The following is a 25057-nucleotide window of genomic DNA, read 5'->3' on the forward strand; positions in this document are numbered from 1 at the left end:
TGGGTGGGATAAGTCAGCCAGCCCTTTAGGGGACTGGCATGCAAATTAAGGTTGTTTCCCGATAGGATGGTATTAGAGTAACACAGGGTAGTTAATAATAACTAAACGAAAGTCACAGTCTCCGGAGTTATACCTACACTCACTATTTCATTCAATCCCTGTAAGAACTCTGTGGGATAGGCTGGCAAGAGATCATCAGAAGGGGAAATGAGCATCAGAGAGGGTATGTGGCTTAGCCAAGGTGGCACAGCAAGTCAATGAAATCCCAAATCTGTGCCTTAGCCTCTTAGGCTCCTTCAACTCCTTCCTGGGACAGAGCTGGCTGGAATCCCCAGGTGGGTTCCTCAGAAGAACCATACTTGCCTGCCGCGGTCCCATTCCTGGCGACAGGGCACTCACTCCAGGGCAGCGGGTACTGGAAAGACTTGAAGAAATAGAAGATGCTCCACCCGATGATCACATTATAGTACAGCCCAACGAAGAGGCAGACCTGCAGACGGGGGTCCATGGGGGTCACAGAGGCTACAGGCAACTCCACCCCCGCCCCCTCCCCACACACAGCCTTGGAGGAGGAGGAGAAGGGATGGGATGCTGGGACAGTGGCAGCTGAGGGCCTGTTCCTAATCCTCCACTCATCTGCTATTTGGGGAATCCACAGAGGAATGTTTCAGATATTAAAGTTCTCTCCTTTAAGCAGTAAACTCTTAAAATGTTAATCCTCTCCAGTTTGAAATTCTTCTAAGATGCTTGAAGCACTTCCCCATCATTTCCTGATGACTCAGGATTACAATTCCAGAGCTGCCCTCCAGGGCAATGGAGGCATGTACAGCTACTGCCGCTACAGTAAATGGCCCCAGACGGCTGTGCTTTTTGAGGTTTTGGAAATGCTTCTTATTGGCTTCCCATGTCTTTCCTTCTCTCGGGATGCTACTTTCTCTTTGGTACTGTCAGCAGTCTGTCTCTAGAAAGACATCACTTCTCGTTCTTGGAAACATGATAACCAACCTTGGTAGAACTGTATTGAAAACAGGAGCACATGGATTCTGACTGAGGGTTCGAGGGGTTTCTCTGAAAGCAATGCTTTTACATGCAGAGATCTGCTGCATCCACTTTGGATGTCAAGAGATCCCTTCTATCTCCAGGGGCCCGACTACATGATGCATCAGTGACACTGCTGGGCAGTGTGAGAGCTGAGAGCCCCTCGCTTTATTAATTTCACCTAAGCCCGGGTATGCACAAGCAGACACTCCTACGGCACACCTTATGTGGAATACAGAAGGAGAGACACCCACTATCTTTACTTGGATGTTTTTAGTCCAAGGGGCAGACCACTCACACTCATGCGTATACACCCCGGCCAGCCCCAGCCATGTCAACCTGTGGAGAGGTGATCTCTCCCAGGCGCTGAGTGAGGCAGGTTTGGACTGGCCCTGCTGCCGGGGCTGACAGAGCCTCAGTCCCTTCCAGAAGCAGATTCCAGTTTTTATCCCAGGTGTGAGCATGGGCACCTGTGGGCTTTGCCCTTAACGGAGGCTCGGTTTCCTCACCTAGAGAGCTAAGCAGGGCCTCGTCTGCTGCCCCGTGGATCAGCCTGGAGCTCTCGTGGAGTTCCCCATCCAGGCCAGTGGGGTCTCCCTGTCTCCCACTGTTCCAAAGCCTCACCCCTCGTGGGTCAGCCCCAGGCTCCTGAGTCCTTCTCCGGTCTGCTCATGCGCACAGCAAACTGGCAAGGAGACGCCATACCCCAGGGCTGCCTTTTCTCGTGCCACCCACTTACCCAAATAAAATACTCTTTAACCCAGGAAAAAGGACGGGCCTCCCTCACAGAGAGCTGATGGGCTGGTAGGCAGAAAGGGGAATCTGAGATGGTCCACATGTCCCCAGAGAACTCTGGCGGAGATGTCCCAGGCCTTCCCTCCTTCATAATAATCCCAAATATTAGACCATCAGAGAGTGGTGCCGACTTTCGGTTTAGGAAACATGTGGCCCTGAGACACCAGCTGGACGCAATTCTCAGGATGAGAGTCTCCCTCCCTGCCCTCAGCCCCGCCCAGGACTCTGGTCTGTAAACCCTGTGCCCAAGAGCAGCCCCTCTGCCTCCTGGCTAGTGCCCGCCACCAGCCCCCGACTCACTATGCAACTGGAGAAGCCGATGCCACCCAGGCGGGGGCACACATAGTGCCACACGCCGATGCTGCCGCGGCGGATCCTCTGGCCCACAGCCAGCTCCAGGAAGAAGAGCGGGATCCCAATGATGATCAGCAGCACCAGGTAGGGCACCAGGTAGGCACCTGGGGAGGAGGGAGGGATGTCGGAGGGTGTCTGGAGCACAGCAGCAGGGTAAGGGAGGGGTGGCAGCCAGGTCCCATAGCATTGGCCACATCTCCAATCATCCTCAAACCGTCACCAGTCCCTGTGCTCCTCCAGGAACGGTCTGGCTCACACGTGCGACCTACCACACGCTGGCCGCCCAGACCTCCTTCTAGCCCTTGGCTCCCCTGACCCGAAACACTAAAGGAGGATCCAGATGTATGGCAATGCCTCCCACTCACGAGGCTAGACGCAGAGACAGACACAGCCACCTCCTGACATATTCCGTGGACACCTGTCCCCCCAACATGTGCCCAAACTGCCAATGAGTCCAGGGGGTCGGGCATCTCCGGGGCGCACGACCTGGCACTTGGCAACAGTCAGCTGTTATCTACTTTGTACCAGGTGTGTGCAGTGGGGATATCAGGGCAACAGAAGGCACAGACGCTATCCCAAGAGAGCTGCGGGACCTTCAGGTTCACACGAGCAATGTCAGTGCATGCACACACATCACACACGGCCAACTGAGCACGTGTGTCCTGAGGGAGGGGTGTGAGTCCCATGGAGCTAATCAGGAGAGGCTTCCAGGTGAGCAACCTCCCACACCTCATATAACAGCATCTAATACATTAAACACACAGGTGCACAGGGTCACGTGCACACATAAATTCCACTTGTCACTAACAACCTGCTGTATCACGATCCTAAAAGGAGGAGGGCCTGAAGGACCCCTGGCTCTGTCTTTTAACCTAGTTCTGTCTCTTGGTCTCTGGCTCAGGGATGCAGAAGAGGAGAGAAGTGATCTGCAGGAAAGGCCAGGGACACATCTCCCTGCACATCTTGCCCGACCTGAGGACTTGCGGGTGAAATACAAAACCCGGGAGGCTGTGTGACATGTCTATACATGTCTCGCTTCTTGCAAACCCCAAGGTTATTCCTGGGCCTTGAAAGACCATCTCGATCTCAACCTGTTGAGATGCACACTGAGTAGGGGTTAAGATCCAGACCACGGAGCCAGACCTCCTGGGTCTGAATCCTGGCTCTGCCACTTACTAGCTGTGTGACTTTGGGCAAATTGCTTGATCTCTCTGTGCCACTGTTCTGCCATCTATGTAAAGAGGATGAAAATATTAAGTAGAACCATATGAAATTGCTGATATTTTATCATTTTTGACTTATGAAAAGGGCCATTTCATATGCTTCAACTGTATACCTACTGCACAGGGCTGTTGTGAGGATTAAATGAGTGACTTACCCATAGCAAGCACCTGATGACCATTTGCCTCCTTCTCATAAAAACAAAGAGAAAAAAAAAGCAAACTGAGAGGATGCAGAATAAACTGTCAACATCTGGCAGAGCTAGGCAGAGTTCCAGAGTTTCCATCCAAAATTAAGTAATTTTGACTGGATCACCCAGGGCTCAAAGCCAGAGTTTTGACTCTCAGACCAATCATCTCCTTCCTGTGATAATTTGCCTCCTTCCAAAATACATTTAAGATGACTTACTATAAAAACGGTAAAATACTGGAGAGTTAAAGGTAGAGATAAAGAGGGATTCCAGGAGTCAGAAAGGATGGGAAAATGAAGGTAGGAACATGGGATGGGGAGCTCAGAGTCCTGAGACCCGACAACACTTTTCTTCCAGGGGTTGTTCGTGATGTCTGGTGCCGTGGCAACTGTCTGGTGACACTGGAAACTAACAGACTTTGGCAAGAACGCTGCCCGGGGGAGCGGCGGCGCGGGCAGAATGTGTAGTGGGGAGAAGGACTCTGTGTTTAGCACCAGTGCTCAGGCAGACTGATTATCTCGGCCACAAAGGACAAGGTTGCAGGTTGCCAGCCGGAGTCCCCAAATGTAACGTGTCCTCCAAAGTTGTTTCGGGTACTCTGAGCTCTTAACATCTCACAGCACTTAAGGGAACCACACACTTCCATTTGTATCTTTGCTTTGGGCTGGTCTTATATCAACTCAGCCACCTGGGCCTGGCCATGCCATACAGACTGAAAGCTCTGATCAGCAATTATTGATTGGGGGAGAAAAAAAAGATCCTTCAAAGCAAAGAGAGCGTAGGGGGAATAGACTGTGCCCTGGTGGCGAGATGGAAGTTTCTGGCCTAAGTCAGGCGGGCATTCTCACTCCCTGCCCTTCACTAGAAACCGCAAAGGAGGGGAAGCCTCCAGCCAGACTCTGCTTTCTGGACCAGGGAGGGTGTCCCAGAGAGGAGGGAGGGTCCCTGAATAGGGCTCCATCACTGGGAGGAGAGTCCCACGGGGCAGCGAGGGAGGCAGCAGGGTTAAAATGCCTGCAAAGTGGCAGCCACACCTTCAGGCTGGAGTGTGGCAGTCCCAGGGCACAGGGACTCAGGGGCATGAAAGCTCTCTTCTGACTCAAATCACTTTCCCAGGACCAGAGGTCTGAGCTTGGAAGCGTCATTGTTTTCAGTCCATTGGGTTTTGCCTTGCTTATTTTTGGTTAGTTTCCCCCCGGTTTCAAAGCAAGTTGCCTTTGGAACTTTCTAGCCTGCATTCAGGTGCTGGGGGATAAGGCCTGTGGGCTTCTACCCTCCCTGGGAGCTAGAAGTATTGAGTAGAAGGGGTTTGACACCACGGGCAGGATCCTCTGGGGGGACTGAAACTCAGGGGGCAGCGTGAAGACCCTTCCTACCTGGGAGGCTGCGGGTATAGTGATTAAGTGCTCAGGCTCTGGGGCCAAGCTGTCCAGGTTTGAATCCTGACTTTATCACTAGCTGTGTGACTTGAGCAAGTGATCTAACCTCTCTGTGCCTGTTTTGCAGTTTCTAAAGTGAGGATGAGAATAGTTCTTCCTCACATAGGCTTTTTGGGAGGATATGATGGTTGAACCATATGAAATTGGTGCTTTGGCTGTTCCAAGACACTCACATATCAGCAGTTTCATGTATTTCAGCCTAATATCCAGGAAGTGCTCACAACAGTGCCCAGCAGTAATACGCATTTAGTAACAATGGCCAAGAGTTACTGTGTCAGATACAGTGGTAAGTGTTCTACATGTAAAGCTCATTTAATTCTCCCAACCATCCTGTGAGGCAGGAACTACTATTATTCCCATTTTACAAACACAGCAAGGCACAGAGAAATTAAGCAACTTGCACAGGGTCCCAGTGGCTGCACTGGGATTTGAACCCAGGCTGTCTAGGGCCAGAGCCCACATTCTTATCATCATGCCTGCAGCCTCTTGAGAGCTGTTAGCCATTAGCTCTTCCTGGGGGGTCTCACTCGAGTTCTGAGCTCCAGCCTACGAGTGCTCTGGTTCTGCCTCACAAAGGGGTGTTTCTTTTCTCCCCTCAGCCCGGCCCATTTGCAGGGCACCCCCAGGGCAAGCAGGGCTGCCTCTTACCTCCTCCATTTTTCTGGCACAGGTAGGGGAACCTCCAGATGTTGCCAAGGCCCACAGAGAAGCCGATCTGGGCCAAGATGTACTGCAGCTTGCTGTTCCAGGCCGGCCGGTCCTCCACATCTGCCACCTTCTGCTTGCCGCCTGCTTCTCCGGCCACATTCAGGATGCTCTGTTTATAGTCCACAGGCTCCTCAAGGGCCAGCAGGTCGGCCACCGACTCCGTGACATGCTCACTACTGTGCTCGCGCTGGGTCACCTTGCTGTTCTTCGGCATTGGGCCACCTGGGCGACGCAGCCCTGCTCCCCAGCACGCAGAGAAGGTGGGACTCGGCCGCTGTCAGCTCCTTCTCATCCAGGGACCTCTGAAACCAGATGAGCAGGAGAGGATTAGCTGACCACGCCAGAGAGGTGGGGAGCCCAAGTGGACACGACCCAATCAATTCATCAACTCCCCGTCATTCACTCAGAGGCTGCTCAGTGGCCTTGAACGTCAAGCTCGCTTTCCTCCCCATTGAGGTGCCCGCTGAGGAGCTCGAGGTCTGCACACTCAGTTTCCCCACTGGCCTTCTTACCTGAGCATCATCAGAAGGGCAAGCCTAATGGGACGAAAGAAGCAACACCATACACCAAACCCAAATAAGGGGTCGTCCACGACAACATTGACCCCTTTCATAACCACAGATCCTAGAATGTTCAAGAACATCTGGAAGGCTCCACCGCCTTCCCCGCCCCGGGCAGCACAGGGTATAGCCAAGTCCTAGCCCTCTTGTGTTCTATTTAGTCAAACCACCTGGTGGGACCCAGGAAGCCAGCGCCTGCATTCAAAATGCAGTTTGGGGGCCAGTGGCATCATGGGAACTTGTCAGAAACACAGACTCTCAGGCCCACCCCAGACCTACTGAATCATTCTCTGTATTTCTACAAAACCTTTGGTGATTCAGAGGGACATTAATGCTTGGGGAAAAAAGGCCTAGAGCTCTTACCATGGAGCCCCTGGACACCAGCATCCCAGGCAGGAGCACCAGCCGGGCTCAGCTAAGGATTCTGGCAGCAGAGCCCTAGAGATGTTTGCTCAGTGCCAACAAATGCTGGGTCATCACTCAGCAGTGACATTATCTGAAGGCCACCACAGCCAAGAGCCAGTTCTCCATCCTTCAGTGACAGTTTTACAGCAGATAATGTCTGCACAACGTGGGCGGGGGAGGCAAAACCCTCCCTACTCCTGCAATTCCCCATCGTGTATCATGCTTTCCCTTAAACAAAGAAAGCACCAAGGAAATGAGTCCTTTGAAGGATCCCAACATTCTGCTTGTTTTGAAGCACCTCCTCATTAAGGGAAGGTTGGAGGATTTAAAATTAAACCACATACACCCCGGCCGGCAGTTGCCCTGCATCTTTCTAGGGATGTAAATTATCCGGCTCTGCCATTACTAAGGGAAGGAGCTGCCTCTGTTCTCCTCGCACGTGCCACCTGAATTCTTGGGCAAGGTCCCTCTGTAGCAGAAGCGTGCAGGGATGCCCGTCCTGCTGGGCTTGACCCAGACCTCCTGGCTGACTCCAGCCACAAGGACCTTCAAGGAGACCTGGCTGGCCAGATCCCGTTACACACGTAATGAAGCTAGGAGGACTGGCAGATGGGGACAACTGTCCACCCTGGTCTGTGGGGTTAGCCAGCCCTCCCCAGGCCAGGCCTCGGACTACACAAGCAGGTGACACTTCCCTGCTCTCCTCATCTAAGGGGGACAGTGATTCTTTAGGGACTGTCCCCTTCCACCTCAGGCACAGCCAGGGTCTTGGGCTTTGGAGTGACTGGGACAGAGCCAGACTGCCTGAAAGACCTCAGAATTCCCTACAAGAAATGTAGCTCTCTGTTGGGACTCAACTTTACAGTGGGTCAGCTGAACACTCCATCATGTCCTGGAGGGTGCTCCAAGGTGGGACTCTGTGTCTGTGGCCCCTCCAGCCCTCAGCCTCCCCCCGGGCTGCTACGGTGCCTGTGCTACAGAAGCCGATGGTGCCCCCAGGAGTTGTGCAAGGGGGAGGCCTGTGCTCTTGCCTGGGCCGCCAGGACAAGCCCCTCCCCCTCCCCAGTCAGTAGGGCCCTGTCCCCAGGCTCTCAAATGGAGGACAAAACCTAAGGCACATGCAGTGGTTGCTTGTCCTGCTACCCCATCTCTCCTCAGCTTACATCAAGAGTTTTATTAAAAACTAGAGATGGGGAGCAGGGTGAGGGTGGGTCCCTCCTGCAACCACAATCACCAGGTACCTTAGCCCGGAGCCTCTCTACAGGTACCAGCCTGCAGCAGGATCTGATCAGAACAACCTGCTGTGCGTGAGATATGACGTACTGTTCATCTTGCCACGACTGGAGAAAACCGAGGGGGATTCCTGCAAGTCTGCAGAATTTACCTTGAGGCTGACCAATCAGAGAACATAAATTCTCTAATTTCCCCATAAATAGATTAGTGAGTGGCAGCTCTGGTCACCAGCATGAGAAGCAGGGGGGAGGGGAGGAAGGCATCATTTTAAACTAAGTGGGCTCAAGGACAAAATGAACACCTTCTGGTAAATCCAGAGAAGGATACCCGCAGCAGCATCACGGAAACCATAGGCATCAGCTCAATATAAGCTTCTTCCTCCTTCCCAAGACATCACTGATGTGCACGAACATCCTGCACTGCAGGATGGGGGCCCGGGGTCCTCCTAGGCCATCGGGTTTGCAGGAAGCAAAGTGCTGGTGCAAACTTGCAAGCTGAGACACTGGGCTGGCTTTCAATCATGACTAGAACCGTCTGTGCCCAGTGAATATGTTCATGTGACAGCAGAGTCCAACATTTGGAATATTAAAGTTTGAGGGATCCTAGCAACATTCTCATTTTATATATGAGGAAACTGAGGCCCAGAGAGAGGGGGTGAATTGCCCAAAGCCACTGGGTCAAACTCAGCAGCAAGGGGGGTGGGACACTGGAAGAAGACAGTCGTCTCTCATGGTAAAGGACAGGGGCTTTGAAGTCAGAGAGGCCTGGGTTTGAGAGCCCATTTCATTCACTCATTCATTCATTCACTCACTCATTCATTGACTTGACATACATTAACTGAGTGCCTTCTCTGTACCAGGCTCTGTTCCAGGTGTGAGGGATACAGCAGCAAACAAAATAAGCCAAGGGCTTCCTCTTGCGGAGGTTATATTTCTAGTGGAAAAGCCAGATACTAGAGAAAGAAATACACAGGTAAAATAGCCAGGGGTGATTTTTGCTATAACGACAATAACATGGGGTAGAGAGTGGGGTTGCTCGCGAGCTGGAGGGCTGCGATTTTATGGTCTGGAAAGGCGTCTCTGAGGAGGGGACATCGGAGCAGAGGCGTATACATCAGGAGATGTATGTTAAGTGTGTGAGTGGATGAATGAAGTGTCTGTCTGACTTCAAAGCCCCTGCCCTCCACCCTGGACGCCTCCACCCCAGCAACTGTAAAGACAGTCTCTTCAATAAGTGGTGCTAGGAAAACTGGACAGTTACATGTAAAAGTATGAAATTAGAACACTCCCTAACACCACACACAAAAATAAACTCAAAATGGATTCAAGACCTAAATGTAAGGCCAGAAACTATCAAACTCTTAGAGGAAAACATAGGCAGAACAGTCAATGACATAAATCACAGCAAGATCCTTTTTGACCCACCTCCTAGAGAAATGGAAATAAAAACAAAAATAAACAAATGGGACCTAATGAAACTTAAAAGCTTTTGCACAGCAAAGGAAACCATAAACAAGATGAAAAGACAACCCTCAGAATGGGAGAAAATATTTGCAAATGAAGCAACTGACAAAGGATTAATCTCCAAAATTTACAAGCAGCTCATGCAGCTCAATATCAAAAAAACAAACAAGCCAATCCAAAAATGGGCAGAAGACCTAAATAGACATTTCTCCCAAGAAGATATACAGACTGCCAACAAACACATGAAAGGATGCTCAACATCACTAATCATTAGAGAAATGCAAATCAAAACACAATGAGATATCATCTCACACAGGTCAGAATGGCCATCATCAAAAACTCTAGAAACAATAAATGCTGGAGAGGGTGTGGAGAAAAGGGAACCCTCTTGCACTGTTGGTGGGAATGTAAATTGATACAGCCACTATGGAGAACAGTATGGAGGTTCCTTAAAAAACTACAAATAGAACTACCATACGACCCAGCAATCCCACTCCTGGGCATATACCCTGAGAAAACCATAATTCAAAAAGAGTCATGTACCAAAATGTTCATTGCAGCTCTATTTACATTAGCCAGGACATGGAAGCAACCTAAGTGTCCATCAAGAGATGAATGGATAAAGAAGATGTGGCACATATATACAGTGGAATATTACTCAGACATAAAAAGAAACGAAATTGAGTTATTTGTAGTGAGGTGGATGGACCTAGAGTCTGTCATACAGAGTGAAGTAAGTCAGAAAGAGAAAAATACCGTATGCTAACACATATATATGGAATCTAAAAAAAAAAGGTCATGAAGAACGTAGGGGCAAGACGGGAATAAAGACACAGACCTACTAGAGCATGAACTTGAGGACACGGGGAGGGGGAAGGGTAAGCTGTGACAAAGTGAGAGAGTGGCATGGACATATATACACTACCAAACGTAAAATAGCTAGCTAGTGTGAAGTAGCCGTATAGCACAGGGAAATCAGCTCGGTGCTTTGTGACCACCTAGAGGGGTGGGATAGGGATGGTGGGAGGGAGAGAGACGCAAGAGGGAAGAGATATGGGAACATATGTATATGTATAACTGATTCACTTTGTTATAAAGCAGAAACTAACACACCATTGTAAAGCAATTATACTCCAATAAAGATGTCAAAAAAAAAAAAAAGGAAACCATGGCAAAAAAAAAAAAAGACATCAGCTGGTGCCGAGTGAGGGGGCAGCCACCTCACTTGAATTATGCGAGAGCATCGGGCTCCCTCTTGGGTGAAAATGTTCTATCTAATGACAGTTCCTGCCTCCCGGGCAGGGCTGCGTGAGGATTCCATGAGCAGATGCATACCAAGTGCCTAGTGCAGGGCCTGACACCAGGAAGGACCCAAATGACAGAGGCTGCTACCTGGAAGCCTGGTGTTGTTTGCCTTTACTCATTTAAAAATATGTAAGTCCCCCTATTTATATTTTGTTACATAAGTGCCCTGTTTCTCCTCAGGAAAAGCCAAAATGAGTTTGCGGGGGGGGGAGTGGGGTGGAGGGTGGAGAGCATTTTGCAACACCACCAGCTCAGAGATGTCTTTTTCTGTTTGCGAGAAGTGACAGCACCCTGAGGCTGGTGGCGCAGCACCCCGCGAAGCCCAGGCCCACTCACCTGCCCCGGGGTCAAAGGGAAGCAGGTACAGGCCATGCGGCGCCAGATCCTGGGCCCAAAGATCAGTAAGGTTATTACTGATAAAAACATGGCCGCAGGGTAAAGTCTAGTAGTGTTATTACTCAAACTATAGCTCAAATCTGCAATAGTTTGAAACCATTTAAAAACATGTTTTACACGGTCTACGGGCACAGTACGGGGTGATTCTGCTCCAAAGCCGAACTGCCTGGGTTCGAATCTCAGCTTCGCTCCTTACCAACTGCCGGCCTGGGAAGCTTCTTCACCTTACTGAGCTCGTTTCCTCAGCGTCAGCGAGGACAGCAGTGCTCACTCTGCAATGTCATGAGGAGGACAGGTTGTACAGGTCTCAGAAGGGGACCGGCCCCCACCAAGTGCTCACAAACATCACCTCTTCTTATCATCTCGGATTCACAGCCCGGCCCGGGAAGTGAGCTGGACAGCTATGCCCCAGGGTGGGACAGGGCATGGCTCACATCACACAGCTGTCAGCACCCAGGCGTCCTCACTCCTGTGCTCTCTCCGTGCCTTTAAAGGGAAGGTGGCAGCAGTGACTCAGAACCCTTCCTCCCTGCACGCACTAGTTCCCTGAAGCCTGGAGGCCGTCTGTGGGGAAAGGTGAGTTTTCAGACCAGGGCCCAGGAATCCAATGTGTACCAGACAGGGACCCCGAAGCACTGCTGGCGACAAGCGCCAGGATCAGAGAAAACCCGGGGGGGGGGGGCAGATTCCTCTCTGCCCCTGCCTTTGTGGACCGTGGAGCCAGCCGAGATCCAAGCAGTGGGAGGCTGGCTCGGTGCTGGTCTTGACCAACCACCAGCCAACCGTGCAAATTGGCACCATCACCCTGACCTCCCTGGACCTCAGTTTCCCTGTGTGTGAAATGACTTGGTCTGGATGATCTCTGAAGCTCTTTCAGCTCTGCATCTATCCAGGGAGTGCCCCTCCTGCACGTGCGTGTGAGCAAGGGGTGGCCAGCCCCAGGCACTAGACACTGCAGGTCCTTGGGCTGGTCTGTCAGGCCACCCTCTGCCAGCTGAGAGCTCACCGGTACACTGTGGGTGCTTTGACGGCCAACCCAGTCGTACTCAGATCATCGCCCTGTAGTAGCTGGGGGGGGGGGGTTATAAAGTTGCTTTCCCAAGCGGCGCATCCGTCCATGGTACTCTCGGAAAGGAATGCCTCAGTTACTTAAAGCAGAATGCAGAGGGGCTCGAATGCCAAGAAAGCGCCTGGTGCCAGATCCGTCGCTTAGCAACAGATGCAGCTTACGGCTCAGAATAGCACATGTGAGAGAAGCAGGACCAGGGAGTGAACTGTGAATCTTCTTAAAAAGAGAAAAAAATAGTGCCACTAGGAGGCAGACAGGTAAAAATATCTCCTGCCAGAGGACTGACGGCTCCACGACTTTTCAAGCACAGCGCTCAGCAATTACCCCAAGGGGGTGGCTGTTCACCCTGAAACCAGAGCCAAGCCAGAGGCCCCTCCGCTCGACAGCAGCCAGAGAGGGGGCGGAGGACCCTCTGAGCACCTGCCTCCTGGGGTCGGTAAGTTTGTATCAGATACCTCAAGGGACAAACTCAAGGGAGCCACTTATTTTCCAAGGGAGACCCCGGGGGAGCTGAGTGGACAAGCTGCCATCTTGGGGATATAGGAGCCAAGGGGACCACAGATCTCGAGTGCTGGCTTCACTGAGCCCCAGGGGGCGTGCCCAGTTTTGTTGCTCTTGGGTCGGGGGGCTCTGGAGAGAGTGCTGCACATTCGTAAATGCAAACCTCCACCACAGGAAAGCCGTGAGAGCCCCCAGCAGAGGAAAGCCGTGGAGAACACCCAGCTCCCCGCACCATATTGCCAAGGTCCAACTCAGGACTAAGCGGTGGTGAGAAGGAAGCAAGGTCGGGCCCCTTTCTCTCAGGGAACTTGACAGCTTCCTGATTTCCAGGTGACAAGCGGTGGTGGCCCACACAGTTGTCCTAATTACCTCAGAGCCTCTGGGCTTCCACTGAGCCCGAAACAGGTCAGACTGTTATCAGAGACCCAAATTATCCTCCAAATTATTTTTAATTGTCTTACTGGAACCTCTGGCAGTCACGTGGGGCAAACTGGTCCTGATGGGCCTGCTGGCCACCCGCCTTGAGTTTTCTCGCCCAGGACGCACGGGCAGGGACCCAGCACCATTCCTGGCCTCTCCCTCCTTCACCCTTCATGCCCACGTCGCAAATTCCTGTCAGTGGGTTCAGATCTGTCCTTTCCCACCCCTCATGCTCTAGCTCAGAACTTCTCTCCACTAGAGGCGGTGACAGGCTCCCAGCTCACTTCTCCTCCAGGCCTTCAGAGGCGGCTTCTTGGGTACCACGTCCTCTGCACCCACTGCCAACACACTGCCCTGGCCAAGACATGTGCAGCTCCTCCTCTGGGCCCCCTTCCACCTCCCCTGCCCACCCACCACTCCCCATCCTCTGCCTCCTGGACCTTCTAGTCTTTGACGGCCCAGCTCGAGGCCCACCGTCTCACCTGTGACACCTTCCGCAGTCCTCTAAGTGAGAATGAGTATCCCTTTCTCTCTCCTCAGCACGCTCTTTATAAGACTATTTTACACTTTTACCATTTGGCTTTCTAGCATAGCTAGCTGTTTACAGGCCCAATTCCTTTTCTAACCACAAGGCTCCCTGAGGGCAGGACCCAAGGTGTATTCAGCTTTGTGCCCCTCCTGCCTGCCCTGGGCCCAGCAGGGCCTGGCACACCAGACAGAATGTGGTATTTACAGATGCTCCAGGGTCTCTGCCTGCCTACCCTCCAAGAACAACCCGCTTCCTATGTTGAAATCTGAACCACTGCCTTTGCCTTTGAAACAAAGAGGCCAGGGCGAAGAGCTAATAGCTCTGACTAGAGAAGAGGCGGTAAACCTCCCAGAAGTCGCCTGCCCAGCCGGGGGCTCTAATCCGGCACAGCCCTGCAGCACATGTCAGGGGGACCCCAGGCCTTGGAAGACAGCTTTCTGTTCCTTATTCATCTGGAAAATAGGGAACAGCACTTACCTACCAACTGCATCTGGTTACCACATGGATAGAAGGAGAAAGAGCAAGAAAAGCTTACTGAGAAGTCAAATCAATAGGATGGTTACTTCTGACTCCATTTCACAGATTTGCTGGGTTTGTGCTGTGGTCTCCTGTCCTTATCCAGATTGACAGCACCTTTGCTTCTGCAAGGCCAAATCCTGGTGACTTACTACCACACGTGCTCAACAAATATGATATGAATGAAGTGAGTGCGTGAATTAATGAATTAAAGTATTTTGAACTCCCCAAATTTTCTAGGGTCTGATGTAATTTTCCAGCTTCAAATTTTCCCCATTTTCTGACAGGACATCCTGATCCCAAGAGCATCTGATGCCCCAAGCGGCAGTTTAAAGCTAAGGTAAACTAAGAAGCCTGACCGTCGCTCATTGACTTTTTGCCTTTTATAAAGGAGCCATGATTTGTGCCCCCTTTTCTCCCCTTTGCAGACAGGATCCACCCTCACCAGAGAGAAATAAACACTGGACAGGCACAGTCTTGGCATGGAGCGCTTCTGAGGCTGGTGGACCATACCAGACAACAAACAGGCAAAGGGGCCAGTGGACTCTTCTGCAGCCCGTCTCACCTTCCTGTTGCATTTGCTGAGCGTGTTCTCTGCAGCTGGTATTTTGTTTTCTTAGTCAAGGAGGAAAGAAAGCAGGAAAAGGGGCAGATGGTCCACAGGGGGAGGAACTGGCACTGGAAAATGTGGGCGGGGCCAGTGCCAACAAAAGCTTTTGGTTCAGTTCTACCATATCAGGTGAGGGGGAAATGCACGCCCCGTGGGTGTCCAAGCCAAGAGCAGTACCACGGCTGCCCCACAGACGCCTGAGCCTTGCACTAGAATATAGGTTGCTGAGGGCAGAGCGGGGTGGTGATAATGCCAATGACAACAGCAGCACGTAGGTGATACCTCTTGAGGGTCACCTCCACAGCAGCCACTGTGTAGAGCAGACATCATCTCCTTTAACCCCACCAATAACTGCATGAGGCTGGTGCCTCTCTTATCCCCATTTTACACATGAAGAAGTAGAGGCGCAGAGGGATTCATTACCTATATCTCATTGAACTTAAGATCCTCTGGTGCTGGTACTTTCTTGAACTTACCAGAAAGTGTCCATGGAAGGCTTTCACCCCACTAGGCCACCACTCCACCTGACCAACAGCCAATCTGAGACGTCGTTGACTGCACATCCTGATTTTAAGACGTGACACTGGGCAAGATTCCACACCTTGGAATTGATGAAATACGGCACACCGTCAAACAGTGGAGGCCCGGAGTCCCAACCAACACAGGATGACTCCAGAATCTCCCAACCACCACGCTGTCCCAGAAAGATCGTGGGTTTTGGACCCAGGGAAACCTGGGTCTGAGTCCTGCTGCCACTTACAAGTTGGGAGTCTTTGGGGAAGTACACCTTCTCCTTTGGTTGCAGTTTCTGGACCTGAAAATATGGGGATGAGGCTCTGACTTCACAGGGTTGTCATGAGGATAAAATGATAAACGCAGGGGCCACACCATAAACCCACACCAGCTGCCCCTCCTCGTGAGAACATGGGGGAAATGGGTCCAACCAGGAACAGAGGCCCAACCACCCACAGTCCCGAAATGGCCAGGAACTGGTGTGGAACAAGCATGCAGGTACCTGAGGACATGTGGGGCTGGTGGGGGATGCAGGTGCTTGGAGCTCCGACTGATTCCCCACTCCCCTCTTGGGCTGAAGGAGAACGGAAAAACGCCCAGAAACTCCCACGAACTAGGGATACTGCTGAAATATGGGACTTTAAAAAGTCCTCTCTATATTTTCCCTCCCTCTCTCTCTCCCTCCTGTCCTTTACTTCCTTCAACAGATATTTACTGAACACTAACTATGCACCACGTCCTGTCCTAGTACAGCAGAGAACAGAGCAAATAATGTGCCTGCCCTGGGGGATGTATATTACAGTGCAGAGGACAAATAAAAACCAGACAAATGTGTAATTAATATTGTATATATAGGCATAGACTGTATCCATAGTGATAACAAGTAAATATATAATACAGCAGGGATGGAGTGAGGTAGGGATGCTACAATATGTAGGGGAGTTAGGAAAGCAACTCTGATAAAGACCTGATAGTGTGAGAGAATAAGCCATGTGGATATCCTGGGAAAGCATTCAGGGCAGAGGGAACAGTAAGTGCAAAGGCCCTGAGGCAGGAGCAGCACTTGGTGAGTTCAAAGACTAAAAGGAAGAGCCCTGTGTCTAGTGCATCCTGAGCCAGGGAAGAGTGGGAGGTGCTGAGACAGGAGGATAACTGGCATCCCGAGCAGGCAGGACCCGCAGGCCATAGAAAGGAGTTTGGGTTTCCTCTCAAGGATAACAGGAAGCTGTTGGCAGTTTTCGAGCAGGGGACTGATGTCACCTGACTTTTTAAATAGATCAGTATAGTACAAATTAAAAAGCACATGGATTGGGACTTTGAGATTAGCAGGTGCAAACTATATATATATAGAATGAATAAACAACAAGGTTCTACTGTATAGCACAGGGAACTACATTCAATATTCTGTGATAAACCATAATAGAAAAGAATATGAAAAAGAATGTATATATATATATGTGTGTGTGTGTATAATTGAAGCACTTTGCTGTACAGCAGAAATTAACACAATGTTGTAAATCAGCTATACGTCAATAAAATAAATTTAAAAAAAAGAAAAAGGGGGGATGGTAGGTTAGAGATGGTGGTGACCTGGGCTGGCTGTTGGATAAGGTTTAGGTTTTAAAGAGAGAGGGAAACAGAGGCCCCCAGGGTGCTGAAGTGCACACAGGCCCCAAACAGAAGATCCATGAGACTGTCCTGATTTGGAAAAAAAAATTTTTTTAAATCAGTTGTGAAAATAAAAAGTCCAGGAGCAACGAGTGAAGGCCTCACTCCCTTCTTTTCTTATTCATGGGAGGCCCACAGTGGTGACAGATGGGTCCTCACAGCTACTGCCCAAATCCACTGACCTGGATTTTCTTAAAGTCACTATTTTCTCTTGTCTCAGAGAGAGACAGAAGGAATCAAGGGTGTCCAATTACCTGAGTTACCCACCAGACTGTGAAGAGCACTTGAAGGAATAGTGATCAGAAACCCTTAATTACACTCCCAACATGATGTCTCTTTCCTGAGAACCAGAAACGTTTGTGTCTCTTTCCTCACCAGGCTTCAGTGCGGCTTTGTGGAGGGGTGGGCAGAAAAGCACTCCCAGCAGGACACCTGAGATCACAGCGGAGGGAGCACACATGTTTGAAGACCTACCGTGCTTACATATGTTATTTACCGCCCCCCCCAAAAAAAACTTGGGATAAAATGGAATTCTCATTTTACAGATGAAGAAGCGTAAGCTAAGGGAAGCTAACTACCATGTACAAGATTACTGAGCCATGAAGCAGAGGAGAGGGAATCCAAACTGTGGTCTACCTCACTCGATAGCCCATACTCTTTCCAATACACTGGTGCTTTACACCCTTCCACATGTGATGACACACAGAGAAGAGAATACAGCTGTGGCACACTGGGGTAAATGGAGGAGGCTTCACCTCCCTAGGCCACTCAAGGCTATTCCAAGGAATGAAGGCATCATTATTTCTGGGCCTCATGCCACCCCTCTGGGGCCCTGGTTAGGAAGTTCTCCAATGCACCATGCCACACTGCAAAGTGACATACGTGAACCTCATTCAGCAAGTCAACAATGGAACAAGTCCATCTACCATCATTCCTCCCTGAGGTCAGGAGCCCTCACTTGGCTGGGCCCTTTCCCAAAGCTAGAGTCATAATACAATTTGGGGACTGGTCAAGGAGATCCCTTCCAGCGGTTCCAAAGGAGTCCCTGAATTACTAGCAGGCAGGTTGTCTCAGAGGTGTGCCAGGACCGTGGACAGCACCCACCAGGCCATTCTGGGAGCCAGTGCCGGGTTGCCCAGCAGAGGAGCACGCTTGCTCTTCGCCCTGTAGACCCCCAGGGAGAGGAGGTCCACGTCCTCCCTGAATACTCACCTGGCAGCACCTGCTGGAGCCATTCCACCAGGTGACTGCTCACATCTCCTGAATGGTAGCTTTCTCAAACAGCACTCCTGACCTGGAGTTGTATTTAAAACCACAGAGCCCAGAAGTCTTATAATTAAAAAGAAAATGCAACCAGTAGGAATTTGGGGTGGGGACCAACAGATTCTATCTGCAAGTGAAATAATAGGTGGCAAAGCAGTGGTGCAAAGAATCCAATGGAAGGTCTAATTAAACCAGTAATTAAATTAGAAATGATGGAACACCTCGAGAGGCAACTTGTTATCTTCAAATGAACTGTGATCAGGCCCTGGAAGACAGAGTGGCAGCTCAGTGGGTCAAATGCAGCTGATGCGATGACCCCCGGGCCTGGGAGCTGGAGTGTTACTTCCTCTGGCCCTGCTCGCCCCACCCTCACTCCACAGGAGGCCTCGGAACAAAAGCCCTTTCGGTCTCAACTCCCAAGTTGGGGACTCAGGCTGCCCAGGCCTCACCTGACCCAAAATTATTCTCTAACAATATATACCTGGCTTTAAATGTGAGAATAATTTGGTACAGTAATCCATCCTGTATCTGAGTTTATGTTCTCACATGTGAGTTTTCTGTACACAGTGAATATCTAATTATATTTTTCTTAAATAACTGGATTTATCCAGAGATGAACCATGTTTTAATTTTTAAAATTATTCATGGGGGATGGGAGATGGGGGGAGAGAATTACCCCAAGGCTGTATCTCCTCAAAATGGCTGCCTGTGGAGCAAGGGTTCCTGGGAAGACCTCTTTGTCTGCTGGGGGCGGAGGAGATGCTTACATTCTAACTATCCACCCTCACTTTCAGAAACTTCCCCACGGTGATCAAAGGTGGTTTGAAGGTGCCAGGCAGGCTAGGACAGTATGGGCCTATTCCTCCAGGTGATTTCTCAGAGAGAGAGAAGAGATGGAGAGCCAGGAGGATGCCAAGTTTCCCAGAACAGCCACGGATGCAAGTGGTGGAGCCCCAAGGATAGAGAGAGTGGGCTCCACAGGACAGGACCAGGTAGCAAGCAACATCCCTCTGGGCAGCCCATGCCGCAGCTGCTGTAAATAACCTTGGAGTGTTAGCAGTTTTGCTCTGGGGTCTGGGACCTCACCAGAAACTGCTGCAGGTCCCTAGCACACCCTGTCCAGCAGAGAAACCTGACACATCAGAGCTCCCACCAGCGACTGGCTGTCCTTGATTCTGCAGACACAGAAATCCTCAGGGCAACCTCCAATCTGCTCTGACTCTACCCTCACTGCTCCCAGAACCAACCCCAGACTTGGACAAACTTTAAGGGAATGAGGTCAGGGGTGGCAGAGGTCAGAAAGAGAAAGATGCACAGGACAGGACAAGATGGAGCCTGGGATGTTCTCTGGATTCCAATCTACCTGGAAGCACATACTGTATTCCCCCAAACTCAGAAACCGAGATATGTTCATCCTCTACCAATTTCCCATTAGTAGAGGCTCATACCCCCTTCTCGGGGCACCAGCTTAAGGAACCAAACTCACAGGTTTAGACAAGCTCATCTGGGTAAATGCCTAGGTTGTCAGCAACATTTATTAAGAACTTATTACAGAGACACACCACATAGACATCAAGAGCATGAAGTCTGGAATCTGACAGACCTGAGTTCAAATTCTCAGGTTGCCATTCACTACTGTGTGACCTTGAGCAAATTAGTTAACCTCTCTGAACCTCAAGTCCCACATCTGTAAACTGCTGAGAGCAATAATATGCCTCCTGGGACTGTAGCAAAGGTTAAACGAGACAGTGTATGAATAAAGCACTTAGCACACGCCTCAATAAAAACCTGGATGTTATGACTGTGTGCCAAGCACCGAGTGAGCTGCTGGAACCCAGCACCTGGCCCTCCTAAAAGCAGGCCAAGTAGGCATTTCCCCACAGATCACCATCCCACCTGCATTCCGGGCAGCGCACTAACACAGATCTACCTGCGGTTCTGTGCTTCTGACCTCTGGAAGCCTGGGACAGCAGTCAGGAGAGCGCTGCTATAAAAGGACTTTGTACGGGCTAACAGAGTTTTTCCATTCTGGTGCCCCGGATATTTTGTTGTGAGGACTTCTTGCAGCCCAGCCTGAGAGCAAGCAATAACTCAGACCTGGTTTTCAGAAAAAAAAAAACACGAAATCCATCTTCCTTTTAAACTGTTCTGCTGCTTATCTTAGCAGTTTTGAAGGGATTTATGATGAATTGTCCTGCTGCAGCAAACCTGGACAGGAAGGAGCACAGGGAAGGGATGCTGCACAGGCAGAAGGAACTTGCTTCTTAGGAATCCTCCCATCTCTGTATTTATCATCCTTGGAATTTGCTCCCAGATCCAATTGGGAGGGCAGTGATTCCAGGGTTCCCGTATCACCCACACACACACAAACACACGCACATTTCCAGAAGCAGACTGGAGTCCCCTGGGTCAGCATGGCTTCTTTCTTGCTGCCCTGGGGATCCCCATATTTCCTTTGCTCTTAAGGTGCACACACCTTAGCTCAACACCAGGTCTAGACATATTACAGGAGGGAGCCAGTGGCCCAGGATCTTTCAGGAAAGGCAGGAGATATACTCCTTTCCTCTCCAGGAAGGCCAGCCTAGCCTCCCCTGGACTGTTCTTCTGCAGCTCCCAATTCCATTATGGACAGGACAGGTGCGGAGGGGGATGGCAAGACCTGATCAAAGAGCAGGGACCCGTGAAGTTTAGCGAGTGCTGCAACTTGGGTGTAGGCCACAGCCATGAACAATCTCAGGAGTCAAAGCCTGTGCTAGAGTCTCACCCTGAAGCAACTGCAGGCAACCAACGGCACCCAGCAGACCCAGCACAGCCCCTCACCCCCCACCTTCCACTCCACCCACCACAGCACTGCTCTTACTCAGGCTTCCCCATTCAGGGTCTCCCAGGGGAGACCTGAGGGTTGGAATAGGTCAGTTTGAAGCTGAGTTATGCGTCCTTCTTAACCCCATGGAAAGCCCTGCCACTTTCATTTGTCTCCACGCCCCCTCTCACACCAAGAAACAAGGACAGGAAGAGAAAGAATCACTTCTGATTAAGGCCCATAAGGAAAGGGGTGGGGAACTAACATTTAACGAGCATCTGCTACATGTCTAGCACTGGTCTCAAAAATAAGCCTGCAGAAGAGGTACCACTGCGGGGCTTCCCTGGTGGCGCAGTGGTTGAGAGTCCGCCTGCCGATGCAGGGGACACGGGTTCGTGCCCCGGTCCTGGAAGATCCCACGTGCCGCGGAGCGGCTGGGCCCGTGAGCCATGGCCGCTGAGCCTGCGCGTCCGGGGCCTGTGCTCCACAACGGGAGAGGCCACAACAGTGAGAGGCCCGCGTACCGCAAAAAAAAGAAAAAAAAGAGAAGGTACCACTGGCATCCCTGCTTCACAGCTGAGGAAACCAAGGCTCAGGAAGTAAAGGGACTTGCCCAAGGTCACCCCACGCTGGCACATGGCAGAGCACTGGGCCAAGTTCTCACTGAAATCACAGGGCCCCCCCCCCGCCAAGCCTCTCCTCCAACATCCCCCCAACCCGGCCCTGCTCACTTTCCCCACGGGGTCAGAGCTCCAGGACCCTCGCCCAGCAGCCAGGCAGCCTGAGCTCTGCTTAGCTCATTCTGGAGACTTGCTCACCTTTGGTCAGTGACTCCAAAACACTGAGAGCTTGGGTCATTGCCACTCACAAGTCCTGGTAAACTCCATTCAACTCACAAACAGCTGACACATGACTGTGTGTGACTCAGGCCAAACACACTCACTCCAATCAGAGCTGGTGGGCACAATTTGCCTTCTACACTGAGTCACCCTCCAGGCTGAGATGCAGAGATTTCCTGAAATTCACCACCTACTTAGCCACAGCTGCTCTATTAGACAAAAAGCCAGCAGAGGAGCTGAGCTTCTCATGGTCCCATGGATGGGCCATGGCCAAGGACAAGCAGGTGTGACCTCAAAGCTCTTCCTGCCCAGGTGATGGGTCCACCTCACCAGACCATGGGATAATGCAAGCAGAGCATGAGACGGAAGAAGCCCTCTGTTAACCTCCACACACTCTGGCCTTGTTCTTCAGACATCAGTCGGCAGGTCCAGCACAGCATAACTAAAGTTTTGGTTGAATTTTGGGGCGAGCCATTACAGGATTTTCTTAGTTCCTGAAAGTTCCTGTTAACAGGCAGGGGCAGCGCCCTCAAAAGAATCTTCCTTCTCTACACCCCTGACTTCTCTCCCCAACCCCACCCCACCTGCCTCATACTCACAGCGGAATTGCCCCAAAGGTAGCTCTGGTTAGAAATTTCCTAATCCAAAGGGTCCGTTAAATTTTTTCTCAATGAATGAAAGAGGAGTGGGAATAATTTTTTTTTTTAACTCCGCGTCACAGCGACTGGGTCCTGTAAGGTGAGTGGCCTCGGGATTTCTGAACACTTGCAGCCCTGACAGGGCTGTTTGAGCTTTAAAAGGATAGAGCAGGAGACCGCGCCCCTGCAGGAGCGGCCCTCCACAGAGCACTGTGCGCTAGACACACTAGCATCGCTAGAGAGCACGGTGCGCACAGGTATAAACGTGGCAGAGGCCTCTCTCCCGAGGCGGTGCCCCCTCCAGACCTGCACCCCGCGCACGCCCCCCATATCCGCCATTCGGTTCCCAGATGCGCTTTCCTCGAGGGAGGATGGGCTCCCCGCTAGCTCCGAATTCAGCGAGGACCAGCCCCAAGACTGAGAATTAAATATTCATCTCGCGCGTGAGCGCTCTGCTTCTCTTGCCAATGTTACTGTCAAGGTCACGGGCCTGAAGCCGAGCGGATGGGGCTGGGGTCTCCTGCAGCGCAGGAGCCTCCCCGAGGGAACTGCGCCCTGGGCGCGCAGCTCCAGGCGGCGATTCTGGCCGGGCCTCCTCCCCGGTCCTCCGCGGGCGCTTGCCTCTGCAACTCTGCCCGATTACCTCCGGAGTTCTTGGGCCCTCTTAGCCCCGGAAGCTGGAGTCCGGTGTCCAACCGTGAGCGCAGCGCAGGGCACCCCCGGAGCGCCCGAGAAGCGCTGGCCCCGGGGCTCCGTCGCCAGGCAACGGCGGCTGGAGTGGCGGGAGGAGCCCGGGGCCCTCGCAAGGCTGGGTCGATACCCCGGCAGCGCCGCCTCTCACCTCGGTCCTTAGGCCTCCCTGGCTGGGGCGGGGCCGGAATAGCTGAAGTTGCGGTGGCTGGTCCCATAAAGCCAGACGGGGCGCGGCCGGCGACTCACCTGTCCCGCGTGGCCGTCGCGCGGTCTCGGCCGCTGCACTCCGACCGAGCAGCTGCGGTTCCCGACGGGTCGCGGGCGCACAGCCCCTCCCACGACGGGCAGTCCGACTGTGGCGGCGACGGGCCCCGGCCAGGGCTGGGAGGGGACCCGGGGCCGCGCGCCGGCGCAGGAGACTCTGCTCGCTCTTCTCTCCCTCTCCTCGCCGCTTGTCCCTGCCCGTCTCCCGCCCGCGGCGCGCTCGGCCCTCGGGGGAGCGGTCCGGGAACCCAGGTCCCGCGGCGGAGGCAGCGCGTGAGGCTGCAGGCACCGGCGCCGAGGGCCACCCTCCCTGCGCCCTGGCCGCGCCGGCTCTGCGGAGCGGAACGGAGCGGGGCGGAGCGCAGCGCGCACTGTTCCCTCGTTTTGCGAAAGGCCACCCTGGCGGCGGGGCGCCGTGACGCAGGCTTGACTCACGCACGGGCCCGCGTCAATGCGAGGCTCTGGGGCCGTGAGCAAGGCTCTGATGGACGACCCAGACAGAGGGGGTGGGCAGGAGAGTCAGGGGGCTGCCCTGGGAGCAGCCTCTGGAGGCCCCTGACCCAGGGACCCAGATTCTGGAGCATTACCAGGTTCTAACCTCAAAGAGGAATGGGAGCCCCATGGCCGAAGCCCTCTGAGCCCTGGGCCTCACTTCCCTCATCTTTCCAGGCGCATCTCTTTCGGCCTCCTGGTATGAACTCAACGCCCGACAAAGTGGTTATTCCCCTGCCCTAGCCACTTCCACCTCAATGCATTTGTTCACTCTCTTCTCCACACTTTTCCACTCCACTGTCCTTCCCTCCTACCATTCTGCAAGACCCTTCCCTGTGCCGTTCAACTCCTCCATACATCGCTCATCTATTGAGCTCCTACTGTATGCCAGGGGCTGCAGGAGTTGTGAAGATCACCGCTCTGGGAGATGAAGGCATGGAACCTCGGGGAGAGGCAGAGTGGGGTTTACCCAGGAGGCCACAGTTCAAGACAGAAGGATGGGAGGACCCTACAAGATGAGTAAAGTGAGTGAAGCTTGGAGAGTGACTGAGCTCTGGGCAGGCCTTATGGAGGAGGTGAGACAGGATCCTGGCCGCAAAGGGTGGACAGGATTTCAGTGGAAAGGGTGAAGGATGACCCTTGTGGAGGGAACAGCATGATAAGGGCAAAGGTGCAAGAGAGTGGAGAAGGTGTGCAGTTGGGATGACTGCCTGAGCTGGAGCAGGGGTGAGCTGAGTGGAGGTGCAGTTAGGGAGGTAGGAGCCATCCCTCAGGGCCTGGGAGGGCTGTGTGGGGAGTCTGGATGAATTATCTGGGCTCTAGAGGACACTAAGGGGACCTTGGCATTAGAGGCAGGTGTCTGGGAGGGACGGGAGGTGGAGGCCTTATCGGTTGCTCTACTGAAAGGCAGTAGGACCATTGTCATGAATTCTGAAGGCGCTGAGATTTTACCCTTGCATCTCACTCCGGGTCCAGAGACAAAGGACTTTCGTACTCATAGCACAGCAGGTAGCATGAGCTTAGCATTCAAATCAGTTTCTCTAACCCCCAAGTCCCATGGGAGGGATGTGCAGCTGGGCCCAGGTGATACTGCACATGCTGAGGAGCTCCAAGCTTAGGAAACCCCAGTCTT

General features: G+C 52.2%; 1 protein-coding gene across 2 annotated transcripts in view; it reads right to left on the reverse strand.

The window, feature by feature from the left end:
- The window catches only part of SLC6A17 (solute carrier family 6 member 17), an 82593-nt gene that overhangs the window by 28651 nt on the left and 28885 nt on the right, over positions 1 to 25057 (reverse strand). The window contains exons 2-5 of one of the 2 annotated variants that reach the window (XM_033434910.2): positions 23416 to 23597; positions 5686 to 6047; positions 2134 to 2291; positions 364 to 490 (exon numbers count right to left, since the gene is read on the reverse strand). In XM_033434910.2, the coding sequence (XP_033290801.1) occupies positions 364 to 490; positions 2134 to 2291; positions 5686 to 5959 (559 nt within the window). In that variant the 5' untranslated portion in view covers positions 5960 to 6047; positions 23416 to 23597. Of the gene's footprint in view, positions 1 to 363; positions 491 to 2133; positions 2292 to 5685; positions 6048 to 23317; positions 23831 to 25057 lie in introns of those variants that run through there. The other variant, XM_049697200.1, reaches the window with a different exon arrangement.

This window comes from Orcinus orca, chromosome 1, assembly GCF_937001465.1.
Source record: "Orcinus orca chromosome 1, mOrcOrc1.1, whole genome shotgun sequence".
Taxonomy (NCBI): domain Eukaryota; kingdom Metazoa; phylum Chordata; class Mammalia; order Artiodactyla; family Delphinidae; genus Orcinus; species Orcinus orca.